The sequence below is a fragment of the Taudactylus pleione genome, unplaced genomic scaffold (genome assembly GCF_031769625.1).
Source record: "Taudactylus pleione unplaced genomic scaffold, aTauple2 ptg000652l, whole genome shotgun sequence".
Taxonomy (NCBI): Eukaryota; Metazoa; Chordata; class Amphibia; order Anura; family Myobatrachidae; genus Taudactylus; species Taudactylus pleione.
This window is the reverse complement of record NW_028285054.1, coordinates 2,089,370-2,104,516: the sequence shown is the minus strand read 5'-3', so window position 1 is coordinate 2,104,516 and position 15,147 is coordinate 2,089,370. Positions and strand designations below refer to the sequence as shown.

At 47.0% G+C, this 15,147-nt stretch overlaps 1 protein-coding gene across 1 annotated transcript in view; it reads left to right on the top strand.

The window, feature by feature from the left end:
- TRMT61A (tRNA methyltransferase 61A) overlaps positions 1 to 15,147 on the top strand; it is a 38,753-nt gene that overhangs the window by 9,925 nt on the left and 13,681 nt on the right. The window contains exon 3 of the mRNA XM_088455296.1: positions 11,794 to 12,060. Coding sequence (XP_088311422.1) covers positions 11,794 to 12,060 — 267 coding nt within the window. The remainder of the gene's footprint in view (positions 1 to 11,793; positions 12,061 to 15,147) is intronic.

Genomic DNA, 15,147 nt, shown 5'->3' with positions numbered 1-15,147 from the left:
GGGGACTGGCTGCAGCGTGGAGCCAGGCGACCAACCTGCGCTTTCCACTACCCCCTGGGACAGCGGACCGCAGCAGAGCGGTAGCGCTGCGGCGTCCCAGGGATTAAATGCATGCCAGGGGAGTGCGCCTTCCGTGTCTCACAGCCGGCGCCTCCCCCGCTGCACACAGCCCTCTCTGCATGCTGCCGACTGGTCCTGTGGCAGCGCTCCTCCCCCAGGCCAGCCTCCTCTCTGCTCCTCGGCGGCCATCTTCTCCAGAACGCATGGTGAACGCTGCTGGAAGCCTGGAAGGAAGCATCGTGGTCTGGGTCCCCCCGCATACCTCTCCTCCGCTGTGGTCGGTCTGTGTATGCAGCGCTGTGTCCTACCAGGCCCTGTGTCTGCGTAGTTGAGTGATCAGCGCTGTTAGTGCAGGAATTGATTTTCTTTGCATTGTATGTGACTGTGCTAGCGCTGCTGCCTGTAACTTTTCTCTAAACTGTTAGCTTTATTACTGTCCCTGTTCTTTCTGCTAAGCCCTTGCGGTGCGGTGGTGCAGGGTGGTCTCTCGCCTATTTAAGATATAATTGGTGAGAGAGGTCACATACGTGGTGCCATCATGTCCGAAAGTGATTTTCCCCTCCGGCTACAGTGTACTACGTGTAAAGTACCGTTAGCGGAGGGGGAGGGTAGCGCGGAGGGCCTTTGCCGGCAGTGTTTGTCCATGGCGCGGCCTCTTACGGTTACAGCACCGGTACAGGAGCCGCCCTGGGCTTGTTTCGCTCAGGCGCTTACAGCCTTAGTGGGCCAGTTAGCTCCGCAGCCCGCGTTTACACCGATGGGTTTATCCCAGCAGTCAGTGGTGTCGTCACCCATGCAGGGTTTCCCACGACAATTGGTGGTACCCCACAGTCTCCCTATTTCCCCGCTCCCGGTTTCTCAGGAGCCAGCGTGGGTTAACTCCCTGACGAGTTCTGTACAGCACTTGTCGGGTGTGTTGCAAGGGGAGTCTGTGATGCGGCCACATAAACGGCCGGTGGCGTCTCTGTCGGCTCCTTATGAGGATGACGAGGGGACGTCTGATGATGGGGAGATTCTGGATCCTTACGATCAGGAACCTCTCCATACTAAGGACGCTGATGCTAAGTCCAAAGTATATATTCCTGGACTTATTCGGGCGGTCCGCACAGCCTTGGTGATTGAGGACGAAGTTCCCCCAGCGGCTAAATCTAAGTATGCCTTTTTCAAAGATGTGAAGGGCGATGCCACAGTCTTTCCTCTTTCGGGTCAGTTGGTGGACCATTTAGAGGAGGCATGGAAACAGCCTGGCAAAAGATACCAGCCGCAGAGACGCCTGGCGGTGGCTTATCCGTTCGCGGATAATTATTTTGCAAAGTGGGAATCCCCTCCACAGGTGGATTCTCACGTGACCCGTCTTGTCCGTAGTGCCACATTGCCGATGCCATCTATGTCCTCCCTTAAGGATGCTACGGACCGCAAGGTGGAGATCTGCCTGAAGTCCGCTTATTCCCTTGCAGGGGGGGCAGCACGGCTGGCTATGGCCATTTGCTGGGTTGCCAGAGCGATAGGCGCTGGGCGGATTCATTAGAGGCTTCTTTTGATTCCGACTGTCCGGCCGAACAGGCGGAGTTGATTGGTAATCTCCGTGATTCGGCCACTTATATCAACGAGGCGGCCCTAGACATTAGTACTCTGGTGTCTAGAATTTCTTCAGCAGCGGTGGCTGCTCGTCGCATCTTGTGGCTGCGATCCTGGAAGGGGGACGCAGATTCCAAAAAGGGTCTGGAGGCGTTGCCGTTTACCGGAGAAGTTCTCTTCGGTCCGGATCTGGATAAGATTGTGGCCACGCTGGCGGCAGCCAAATCGGCTTGTCTCCCGTCGGCCGCTGCTCCTTCTGGTTCTGGACCATCGTCCTTTCGGTCATCTAGGGCCCAGGGCAGGCCCATACCACAGTCGTTTCCTCGACAGGCTGGCCCTAAGAAATCGGCCAAGCCCCGGAAGCAGGCATGGAGTACCAGACGTCCGGCTCCCAAGCCAGATGACAAGCCTGCGGCCTGATGGTCCGGGCCTCCCTTTGGGGGATCCCAGGGTGGGAGGCCGCCTGCTGCAGTTCGCCCAGTGTTGGTCGGCCACTACGACAGACACTTGGGTTCTGGAGGTGGTTTCCCGCGGATACGCCCTCTCCTTCCGGCACAGACCCATGCTCGATTCTTCACCACGGGTCTACCATCAGACCGGAACAAGGCTACGGAGCTGCGGAAGGTATTGCACACTATGCTCCAGGCTGGAGTTATAGTGCCTGTTCCATTCTCCCAGAGGGGCCAGGGTTTCTATTCAAATCTATTTTTGGTACAGAAACCCAATGGGTCGTATCGTCCGATTCTCAACCTCAAAGCACTCAACAAGTCTTTGCGGGTTCCGAAGTTTCGGATGGAGACCCTACGGTCCATTATTCTAGCGCTGGAACCTGGGGACTACATGGTGTCATTGGACATACAGGACGCTTACCTGCATGTCCCTATTCTTTTGCGCCATCAACAGTTCCTCAGGTTTGCAATCCACAGCGACCACTTCCAGTTTCGGGCGTTACCTTTTGGCCTGGCGACAGCACCACGTGTTTTCACCAAGGTGATGGCGGTCATGGCGGCTTCTCTGCGGCTGCAGGGAGTCCGCATGTTGCCGTACTTGGACGACCTGTTATTGGTGGCAGGATCTCCAGAGCTCCTGTTACGCCACTTGGACCTGACCATTGCACTGCTGCAGCGGCACGGCTGGCTAATCAACTGGCAGAAGTCCACTCTAATCCCGTCTCGGAGGATTCTGCATCTTGGAGCCTTATTGGACTCGGGACAGCAAAGGATCTTCGTGACGGAGGACAAGATCTCTGCTTTACAGGCAAGGGTGCGCAGTTGTTTGCACAGCCGCCGGGTGTCCCTACACTCGGCAATGAGGTTACTGGGCTCCATGGTGTCTGTGTTCGACATGGTAGAATACGCCCAGTTTCACTCCAGACCTCTGCAGCACCTGATCCTGTCCAAGTGGAACGGGCTGCCTCAGTCTCTGAAGTTCCAGACGATTGTGATCACCCCGGAGGTTCGCCTGTCCCTTGCGTGGTGGTTACAGACGACCCACCTCAACAAGGGACGTCCGTTCTGGGTTCCAAATTGGGTCCTGTTGACAACGGACGCCAGTCTTCGGGGCTGGGGAGCAGTTTCGGGTCCACATTTGTTCCAGGGCAGGTGGACGCCGACAGTAGCGGAGCTTCCAATAAATATCTTGGAACTCCGTGCGGTCTTCAATGCTCTCCAGCAGGCACATCGGTTTCTCCAGGGTCACCAGGTGCAGGTCCAGTCGGACAACGCTACCACCGTGGCCTACATAAACAGGCAAGGAGGAACTCACAGTCGGGCGGCTCTCGTAGAGGTCTCTCGGATCCTGGTTTGGGCGGAGCGCAATCTTCCGCCCATTTCAGCGGTCTTCATCCCGGGAGTGCTAAATTGGGAGGCGGACTTTCTAAGTCGCCAGGACGTTCATCCGGGGGAATGGTCCCTGCACCCGGACGTTTTTCAACTGCTGGTGGACAGGTGGGGTCTTCCAGAGATCGACCTCATGGCGTCCCAGCACAACAACAAGTTGCCGGTGTACGGGTCTCGCACAAGAGACGAAGGGGCGTCTCTGGTGGATGCTCTGTCCGTCCGGTGGACGTTCCGGTTCGCATACTTGTTCCCTCCAGTCTCCCTTCTTCCACGGGTAATCCGGAAATTCAAACAGGAAGGAGGGACGCTCATGTTGATAGCTCCCGCGTGGCCCAGACGGCACTGGTTCTCAGACCTTCAGGGTCTGTCCGTGGACAGTCCTCTGCGGTTGCCGGCACGACCGGACCTTCTGTCTCAGGGTCCTTGTCTTCACCCGGACCTGACTCTGCTGTCTTTGACGGCGTGGCTGTTAAGACGGCCGTGCTGAGGTCCCGGGGGTTTTCCAGCTCTGTGGTGTGTACCATGTTGCGAGCTCGGAAACCGTCTTCCGCGAGGATATACCATCGCGTGTGGCATACGTTCTTCCAGTGGTGTCGACTGAGAGGTTATGCACCGCGGGAGTTTCGTCTGTCTCGGATTCTCGCATTCCTGCAAGCGGGACTAGATCATGGGCTTCGCCTTGCTTCTTTGAAGGTACAGGTTTCGGCCCTATCTGTCTGGTTTCACCGTAGGATTGCTACAATCCCGGATGTGCGCACCTTTCTGCAAGGTGTTCTCCGCATTCAGCCGCCCTTTGTTCCACCTGTGGCGCCTTGGGATTTGGCTGTGGTCCTGAGGGCTCTCCAAGGACCGCCGTTTGAACCACTGGGCTCAGTGGATCTTAAATGGCTAACAGCTAAGACTGTTTTCCTTCTGGCCATTGCTTCGGCCAGACGTGTTTCTGAGTTAGGGGCTCTTTCTTGTAGACCCCCTTTCTTGGTTTTTCATGGGAACAGGGCAGTGCTCCGCACTCGGCCCGAGTTTCTTCCCAAAGTTGTTTCCCAGTTTCATGTTAACGAGGAAATCGTTGTTCCGGCCTTTAACTCACCGGGTCTTTCCGTGGGTGAGGCCTCTTTAGATGTTGTGCGGGCCTTAAGGACTTATGTTGACCGCACTTCTTCGTTTAGGAAGTCGGACGCTTTGTTTGTCCTCTATGGCTTCCGTAAAAAGGGTTGGCCTGCTTCAAAGCAAACTTTGGCAGCCTGGATCCGTATGGCTATTTCTGAAGCTTATCTTCATGAAGGCCTACCGGTTCCTCCTTCTCTGAAGGCTCATTCCACTAGGCCTGTGGGTCCTTCGTGGGCAGCTCGACGTGGTGCCTCGGCAGTTCAGATCTGCAAGGCTGCTACGTGGTCCTCTGTCCATACCTTCGTGAGGTATTACAGGTTTGACACCTTCGCCTTTCAGGATGCTTCCTTCGGGCGGCGGATTTTCCTTTCTGCACAGGAGCGTCCCCACCCTTAAAGGATACTGCTTTGGGACATCCCCAAGGTATCCAGTGGATACCCTATGGACCCTGAAGTAGAAAATATGAGATATGGTAAGAACTTACCCTTGTTATCTCTATTTCTATGAAGCCCATAGGGTTCCACAGGACTCCCGCCCTGTCGCACCTGTGCTGCAGATGGGCTTTGCTTGGGTCACCGGTTTTCCGTCTCCCTCTGGTGAGAATGTGATTCTTGTATGTGTCCAGATCTTTTTTCTCTCTCTTCCTTCTCCTCCTCCGGCCTATGGCTTGATAACTAACTGAGGTGCCTTGGCTCGGGGGCGGGGTATAGGAGGGGGACCCTAGTGCATCCTGGGAGGCTGAAAAGCTTAACTCTATGGTGCCCAGCGACTGACGTCACACCTATACCCAAGGTATCCTGTGGAACCCTATGGACTTCGTAGAAATAGAGATAACAAGGGTAAGTTCTTACCATATCTCATATTTTTTGGGGGTGTCAGCCTGATATCCCCAATTCCGACAGCACTTTTCGTCTGAGTTTTGCCAGGACGTGTTTTCGCATCCCTTGGGATTGAATACGGCGAATAGCGAGAGCGTGCGTGATACTTTTTCGCCGACATCGCCAGTTTTGCATGCGAAAAAGTATCGCAGGTGCAAAAAGAATTGAATACAGTCCTTTGTTGGGTATATCTCAAGAGTTAGGGGTATATTTAGTAAAGTGTGTGTTTTTAGAAGTGTAGATGTAGCCCATAGCAACCAATCACATTCTACTTATTTATCTAACGCCTTCTAGAAGATAATAGCTAGAATCTGATTGGTTGTGATGGGCAACATCTCCACTTCTAAAAACCTGCACTTTAGTTAATATACCTCTTAGGATCACCCCTTAATTGCTAGTTGGCTTCTGTATGCGTTGTACATATTATGACCCTTATGTAACAGACTGCGAGTTTCTAGAACTTTCCAGCCATTTAGTTTGTAGACTTACGGAGGTATTCAATATGGGTGCGATAATATCGGAGCTATGACGTCATTATCGCAGGTTTTAGTTTTTACACTGTATTCAATATAATAGACTTTTCGCAGTTTTGAAAAGTCTTTGATAAAAAACGGGGATAACTTTTCACCATTGAATAGGTGTCGAAAAAAAAGTGCAGAATTGGGTTTTAGGGGTGCAGACTTGAAAAAAATAGCCTGCACCCCTGGGACTGACATTTAAAAAAGAACTGTCCAAAAAAGTTTAAAAAAAAAAAAAAAATAGGGACACCCCAAAAAATGTATTTAAAAATTGGGGTGAAAAAAAAAAAAAAAAGGGAAAAAATTGTTTAACAATAGGGAAATAGGTTCAGGGCTATTCTGCAAGTATGCGGCAAGTGTTTTGAAGAATAGAATTATAGCGGCAGTGCACAAATGCAGAATTTTTAAAAACTTACTTTAGGGACATCAAAATATGCTAGTACCCATTTTCATGTACCCCAAATTTGATGGGACCACTTAAAAAAACGAAAAAAATAACCTAAGTGCTCTTCTGCAACACTTCTTCAATGTCGGGGAAAAAAACACCTGCTGCGGCTATTTAAATCCCCGACTTTCAATTAAAGGCTAAAACGGGGGTACCCATAGTGTTCCCCCATGTTTTTACAACTTTAGGGGGGTCTTACAATTATTTTAAGGAAAAATTCGTAACTTTACGCAAATCCACCTTCGGAGTTTCCCGTTTTCGTTAATTTTATATTGAATACGGGGATAAGCGGGAGCGCGCACCATACTTTAACGCAGGAAAAAACTCTGATATGAAACGTTAACTTCGACAGTGAAGTTAACGTTTCATATTGAGTACCCCTCTTAAAGCGGCAATAATTTTAAAGGCAAAAACAACCTGGTTCCGCTTTTTAAATTATTACCGCTTTGAATCTACAGACTAAATGGCTGGATTCTTGAACGTTCTGGAAACTTGCGGGCTATTACATAAGGCCCTATGGAACGAAAATCTCTCCTCTTGCAGGTTTTAAGTTTGAGGGTTTTTGGATTTTATTAATTTTTTAAGCTAGTAAGTCGCTCTGCTGGATTTTTTTTTAGATTTTTTTGATGGATCCCGCCGTCTTTGTTTTGGATAGAGGAAATTATTTCATGTACTTTATTTGATGGCGTATCAAACTTTATTTTCTCTTCTGCTTTTTTTATTGTGGAAAATGCACGTCCTCGCTGCACCACTTAGCAGGACTTCTAGAAAAGCCGGATATAAAATGAAAGCGGCCTAAAAAGCAACTTTGGTGCCAAAATGATTACCTACTGTTAATATGTCAAAGATCCGTCTAGAAATTGGTGGCTGTTTTAACTTGATGATTTCATCAAATAAAGCCTAAATATAGATTTTGTATGAAAACATACCAAACACAAGTTGTTTTTTAATCACCGTTTCTGTTACATGACACACAGTCCGCCAGCCTGATATCTCTGGAGTCACATTAAGCAGCACTTTGCTTGGCAGTCAGCATTAACATATTTCCCTGTGTCACTTGAGACATTGTTCTCGGAACAAGAGACAAAGGCTATCTGACGGGGCTGTGTGCATGTGTACAGGGCATAGGGACGTTGCTCACCACAAACACACAAAGAAAACGCCTTTTTATGTTTGCCTGCAAACAGCCATATTGTTTAGTTCCATTAATGTAACCGCTGATGCATTGATTTATCCATACCTGAGACGTGCCAAAGCAAACACACATTTCAGCGCTGCACGTCCTGGACAAAACTGTTGTGAATGTATAATTGATCCTTTCCTGCACGATGAATTAGAGGAGAGATTAAGCGCTCGATTTTCCCCTGCAATGTTGTTGTCAGCCCTGCCCTCCTCTTTAGAATAAAAAAATATTTAATCATCTGTGATTCTTGCTTTGAACGATTTGCAGCTACATAAAGGTGAAGGGGACAGCTGCCAGTGGTGGTTCAGGAAGTACGAAGGGAGCCATGTTTTCCGCAAAACCTTAAGCTGAGCTGTGCTTTTGATTTTTAACTTGTACGCCATTATCCTGGAACAGTCGGCAAGAGATCCTTATGCTGCGAGTTATCGGCATGGCACAGGAATGTACTGTAAATGTTTAATTCTCTTCTCAGTATCCTGGTATCTTCTTCTTAATGCCGGTGGCTCCAATATGATAATTAGGGGGCGGAGTCTGATTCAGCAGCATTCTGTCATTGTAGAATTTTGGTATTTACTTTTATTTCTATAATGTCACAAATACCGCAACGCTGTACAGTGAATGTTTGTCATGTTTAGTCCAAAGCCCCATTGGAGCTTTCAGTCTCAGGGGTCTATTTACTAAGCAGTGTTAGGAGACAGAGTGAAAAGTAATAAGGTGCCAGCCAATCAGCTCCCAACTGTCATTTTTCAAACCCAGCCTGTTGGAAGTTGACAGTTGGAAGCTGATTGGCTGGCACTTATCACAGACTTATCACTTTTCACTCTATCGCTTATCGCTGCTTAGTACATAGACCCCTCAATTCCCTAACACAGAAATACCCAAACTGTGCCATTATTAAGTCCAGATATTAAGGATATCCATGCTTGAGCACAGGTGACTGACTAAATTGGGATGTATTTATATTACCGGCGGCCAGAATCCCAACCTGGGTCTAAAGATAGGCGCCGAAATCCCGACAGCCGGCGTCCTGAACGAAGATAAGCGGGGCCTGTTAGTTCTTAGCCACTCGGGTTGGGAGGGTTAGGATCCCTGTCGGGATCTTCATTTATCAGGATGCCGCTGTCGGGATATTCAGCTGCCGGTATTTCCTACCCAACTTTACTAAATTAGTACCTCTAGTCAATTTGATTTAACCATCTTGGCTCAAGCATGGATATCCTTAAAACCTGGACTGTAATGGTGGAGTTTGGGAACCACAACCCTAACACACACAAGCGCACACACACTATAGTTTAGTCAGCAGCCGATTAACCTTCCAGTATGTTTTTGGAGTGTGGGAAGACACTGGAGTACCATGGGAAATCCTACTCTGACACAGGGAGAGCAGACCACTACAAAAACAAGGCCCTGGTTGGTAATTGAACTCAAGACCCCAGTGCTGTGAAACATTGCCCTGTGACACATTCTGTGGGATGTAGCTTTTTAATTTGCAATAAATAAAAGAGACTGATAATAATTTTTGCCTGTTATATTGATGAGGTGTAGATTCCTAGTGAATTGATTACCTCCTTTCTCATGAATATAACTTTAGCCCATTACTGTGTGTGGATGGCTGCTGCACTTCAAAGGTAAATTTAAATAAGTATTTGCATTGCTTTATGTTAAAGATATTCGTTATATGCAGAAAAACCTTTAGGACACCTGTTTTTCTATAGCATTTTATGGGTCCTGATGACAGTGGATTATGAGTTGTGTAAAACTGGTTTAATTATGTTCTTTACCTTTTTCCTTTAAAGATTTATTGTCACGGCACATAATAAACCTGGCTGGAGATGTCCCGTCTCTTCCTTGTAAATGTGTTGGGAGACCATTTCCCCCCTGAGATGCTGTGAACATATAGCTGCTTGAAGTGTAAACTATATAATCTTGTCGCTTAAGCTCAATTTGATACGATAGTGGTGGCAAGTATTAGCTTACATAGGCATATGTTCTAACTGATTGATTATGATATAATATGACCATTGCTTGGTCTATCTCAGGTTGATAAAACTTAGAAGAAAAATTACACAATTTTGTATAGAATCAAGTTAAAAAATATATATTATTATTATTTTCTGTACATCTCATCCAGTTTCTGGATTGTGTTTTATTCGCTCAATAAAATGTTTAAAAAATAAAAAAAAGTAATATTCCAAGAGTATGGTCAGTGTTGTACGATCGATGTTCTCGAAGGCCCAAATGTTCTAGTCTGCAAGTTGTGGGCAGCAGAGGGATATTTGGTGATTTAGCCACTAGATTTATAGCGGCAATTTTTTTAAATTGCAAAAACTAACCTGCTCCGGATTTTCTCCCTCGGAACACATGCTCACTTGTCAATTCCTCCAGGCTCTCTTAAGTGGTCCATACACGGTGCGTTTTTTTTTTTTTTGCACGACGTGGACGATTTTGATTCTGTATATTTACTAGTGTTCACTCTAGCTCCGGCAGCAGGCAGGGCGCCGGAGCTAGAGAGGGCAAACTTATGCGCGTGTGCTCGAAAAGGGCGTGGCCATGAAAAGGGGGAGTGTCTATAAGACGCGTCCCCTTTTCGTCATGTTTGGGGGCATGCCTGGCACTTACGGACACTCCGGGTAGCCCCCAAGCGCTGCAGACAGGGAGAGTAGATGCGGGGCGCATGCGCCCGGCGTCTATTCTCCGGTGGTGACCGGGTCACCGCACATTTCTCCACCCGCGGGACACTGCGTCCCGCGGGTGAAGACGGCACCCGCAGGCTGTGAGGGCAGGGCGCTTTTTGCCCTCCAGAAGGAGGGCAGGGCACCGCGCCCCACTAAAACAGCCTAGCAGGAACGCTATGTTTACGATGCCGATGTGTTTCCCTGACGTCGTATAGCTGGATCGTAGATCTTAAGGCAAAACTGTAACATTGCGATCTAATGTGTTCAATGTGATACACATTAGCATCCGTACCGTATGATCGTAACGATCAGTCGTACACCATTTCAACACATCGTATGGAGAATTTCAATGGAAGAATCTCAAGGGAAATCGTACAACATATTGTGACGTTTCAATATCGTACCGTGTATGGCCGGCATAAGATTGAGTCATATGAATACTATTCTATTATGAACTAGAGCTGTGTGTCTAGCGCAAGTCCACTAGAAATCTGGAGTAGGGCAGTAGCTAGGGGAATGCGAGCGGGGGACACAGGGCCCTGGGAGCCACGCCATTGCTGCCGCATGGCCCCTGCATCTGGCTACCAGGGTGCTTTGGAGGCTCTGGGCACGCACCCTCAAGCCTGTACAGCCGCTCGGTGGACTCTGGACTCTGTGGGTAGTGCGGTACTTCCCAGTGCTGACTGCCTCACCCCCTCAGCGCGACTTCATGTGTTCAGGGGGCGGGGCTGGCATGTCGCACTGATGCCCTGTTACTGCGCTGATCTGGAGTAAGGCCCCTCCCTGCCCTCACAGCTCTCACTGGTTTGCCTGACCCATCCTAGTCTCTTCCCTAGTGAAGCAGCACACACACGACATCTACAGCCTCTGCACCTGGACTATTGCTGTAGAAATATAAGGACGCCTTGTTTTCACCTTTCTTGCTTGAAATACATACACAGACTCCTCTGTACTTCAGCTGGTGTTGGAGGCGTTGGTGTGTTTGGACGTTCGCCTGCCAGAATAAAGAAAAATAGTCCAGGATTTTAAATACGAATACATTATTTTTAATGGAGATAGAAGCATAAAATTAATAAATAAATGGACATAGAGTAATACATATTTAATGCCTGGCAAAAGTGTAAGGGTGGGCAAAGAAGAAGGTGGCCTTACCCATAGCGTTTAAAGATTGTACTAGGGAAATTTTGGTTGCTGTGAGATGCACCAGTTCACTCTAATGTATCTATTTGCGTGTAAAGTGAAGATCTTTTACCCACAAACCTCCAGATCATGGGTCTTCAACCTTTGGCCCTCCAGCTGCTGTGGAACTACACATCCCAGCATGCCTTGCCACAGTTTTGATATAACAGCGTGCTAAAACTGTGGCAGGGCTTCCTGGGATCTGTAGTTTCACAGCAGCTGGAGGGCCAAAGGTTGAAGACCCCTGTTCTAGATAGTTAAAAAATGAATTTGATGCTTTGAATTCTGGGTAATTGAGGGCCTCTGTTTTACTTGCTGTGTGTTCTGTTCAGGTACAGGAAGTGGCTCGCTCTCCCATGCGATCATACGTACAGTGGCCCCGACGGGTCATCTTTACACGGTGGAGTTCCATCAGCAGAGGGCCGAGAAGGCAATGGAGGAATTCCAGCAGCACAAGGTGGACCATCTTGTCACCGTTAAGAACCAGGATGTATGTAAGGATGGATTTGGAGTGTCTCACATTGCAGATGCTGTATTCCTAGACATACCATCACCCTGGGAGGCCATCGGTCATGCTAAGGATGCCTTAAAGACTGAAGGTACGGGTGAGAGAGTGACCGTTACGCCCTGCACTGGGGAACGGACAGACGTTTTATAAATGTCACTTGATCATCATACTATTAATCAACAAGCACAGTTTATGCAGGGCCAAGCAAATATCTGAGAATGCAGCCTGTGAATTCAGTTGGCATTAATGACCTCTCTGATGCATGAGGCACTTATGTACCGAATGTCAAATTGATGTCGTTAGTGGATTTTTAGGTCGTGTTCTCATGAAACTGGTTCTTCTACAAAGAAATCAACGTTTATCACAAAAAACTAAAGTCTGCCCCCCCCAGTATGAAGTATGAGAAGCCATGCATAAAGATACATGTTTATACATTTCCAGGACCAGGCTGGCCGTGCTCTGTGCTTGAACGCACGCTACCGTTTTGTGCCATTAGCCATTTTAGACTCTAAAGTGGCTGTCTTTGCTTTGTCAAAGTTACACTGCAGGAGTTTAAAGGATGGGGGTTGACTATTGCCTAAAAGTCCACCCCTTCTGCTACCGTTGATTGCCATTCTGACAAACTCCGAAGTTGGATTTGCGTAAAGTTATGAATTTTTCCTTAAAATAATTGTAAGACCCCCCTAAAGTTGTAAAAACATGGAGGAACACTATGGGTACCCCCGTTTTAGCCTTTAATTGAAAGTCGGGGATTTAAATAGCCGCAGCAGGTGTTTTTTTCCCGACATTGAAGAAGTGATGCAGAAGAGCACTTAGGTTATTTTTTTCATTTTTTTAAGTGGTCCCATCAAATTTGGGGTACATGAAAATGGGTACTAGCATATTTTTGTGTCCCTAAAGTAATTTTTAAAAAATTCTGCATTTGTGCACCTGCCGCTATAATTCTATTCTAGAAAACATCTGCCGCATACATGCAGAATAGCCCTGAACCTATTTCCCTATTGTTAAACAATTTTTTCCCTTTTTTTTTTTTTTTTTGCACCCCAATTTTTTAAATAATTTTTTGGGGTGTCCCTATTTTTTTTTTTTACTTTTTTTGACACAGTTCTTTTTTAAATGTCAATCTCAGGGGTGCAGGCTATTTTTTTTTTTTTAAGCCTGCACCCCTAAACCCCAATTCTGCACTTTTTTTCGACACCTATTCAATGGTGAAAAGTTATCACCGTTTTTTTATCAAAGACTTTTCAAAACTGCGATAAGTCTTTGAAATTGAATACGGTGTAAAACTAAAACAAGTGATATTAACGCAAAAAACGATGTTATCGCACCCATATTGAATACCCCTATAACACTTTCTGATTTTTTTTTTTTATTAGATATTTTCTTTACTGTATTGTGAGATATGAACAAACTAGTAGTATTTTCTGAAAATTCAAAGTGTTCTGTAACCAACAAGGTAGAATTTGTGTGAGTATGCGTAACAAAATTACAGCTCTTGATGTTGGAATATGACCAGGCAAAAAAGTGCCAAAGTAGGCTCAACAGAGTGGTGAGAAAAGCCTAAGGTTCAAAGTGTATACATTGTGTCCAGAGCAATTCAATTCTATTAGTCAATTTTCCTGTGTGGTAAACCCGCGGGTAGCTCTCGTTAACCCATAGATTCCACGTTAAGTATGGGTTTTCCCATACATTAAGCCCCAAAGGGTGCATTTAACACATATTTGGAGCTGCAAGGAAAAATCCACTTTAAGTGCACCCCCTTGAAGTTTAATGTGTAGGGATATGGCGCTTAATTGAATAGCGCAGGGCCTAAAGATTATTTCCACTTTTTGGAGTATGCCATACCATTTGTCCCTTTTTTATGTCGCTATGGGCCACCAGTGTTCAAAGTCACATGACTGCATCAGCCAATCATGTGTTATTTACAACACTCTGGCCCTCACCATTTTGTGTATGTCATTGTGTTCATGTCTGTGTGTACATTCGATGCAGGTTATGTCTGGTGTTTATGTGCATAAATTGGTGTGGACAAAATAATATAGATTGGAGGAAGCAGTCAATAGAATTAACACACTGGGTCTACACATGTTACCACACATATGAGGGCTCCAACAATAATACTGTACTGATGTAACATTGGATACCGGGCTCCTGGGATTTGCTCACCCCTGCGGGTACCAGTTGTTATTCCAAACCCAAAACTGTATAAAATATTGAGGGTCATTTATATTGTGCTTAAATTACGATGTTGTTCAGTGCTACAAACAGAGTAAATGTACATTACAACACGGGAGAATACATGTCAGGCCTGACTCATTAGCGGTCGCGTCACCGTTCGGCTGCGGCAGCCTGCTCACTACCTTTAATGCAAAGCGAGTACCCACCCATGCATGCCGATTATCAGTCTGTCTTTATATAGCAAGACTGCCCACAGTTTTTTCGGCCACAAACATTATCGATAGCAGTGGGACGTACACCCACACCATATTGGGTACCAATGATCCATCAGAAACCTGTTCCGCCCCCCCCTTCCCACGCTATAAAAGAGCACTGAGATCAGCCTATACGCCCGGGACACTCCCATTAGATAAATCTGTTTAATGTGTCCGCATGATTACCACCTATTAGCGCCCATTTCTCACAGAGAGATCTGTCAATGGAAGAATCAATCCATGCACACTTTCGCTTTTCAATCTCCTCCCTGTGCGCATATGCGTAGTATGGCGTGAGCGCAGTTAGGCGATATCCAGGAGATCTGTCCGCATTTTGACTTGTCAGACTCCAAATCAGAACCTCCTTATCTGTTTATTACTGAATGTAGCCAATCCTAATGGGGGACAGGTATAAAAGCTGGTGGGCACACACCTACAGGAACCGGTCGGCTGTAATACATTACAGTCAATCAGAGCAAATGTTCTTTGGCAGTGTTACCTGTGTACCAGTTGTTAAATGTTCCATTGCCTGCCTGCTAACAGTTATTGATTCTCTTTTGCCTAGCAGGCATTTAAACTTGGTCTTCCAGAGGTGCTAGCAGATAGCATGGAAGTTATGAGGGCACCCTGTTCCTTGTTTGTGATTATATTTTAATATTTTTCTAATCTTGACTCATGCCTCTGCATTCAAGCAACAGCCTCCTCCTCACCCACATGTAGGAATCGGTGACGGGTACAGAGCAGCT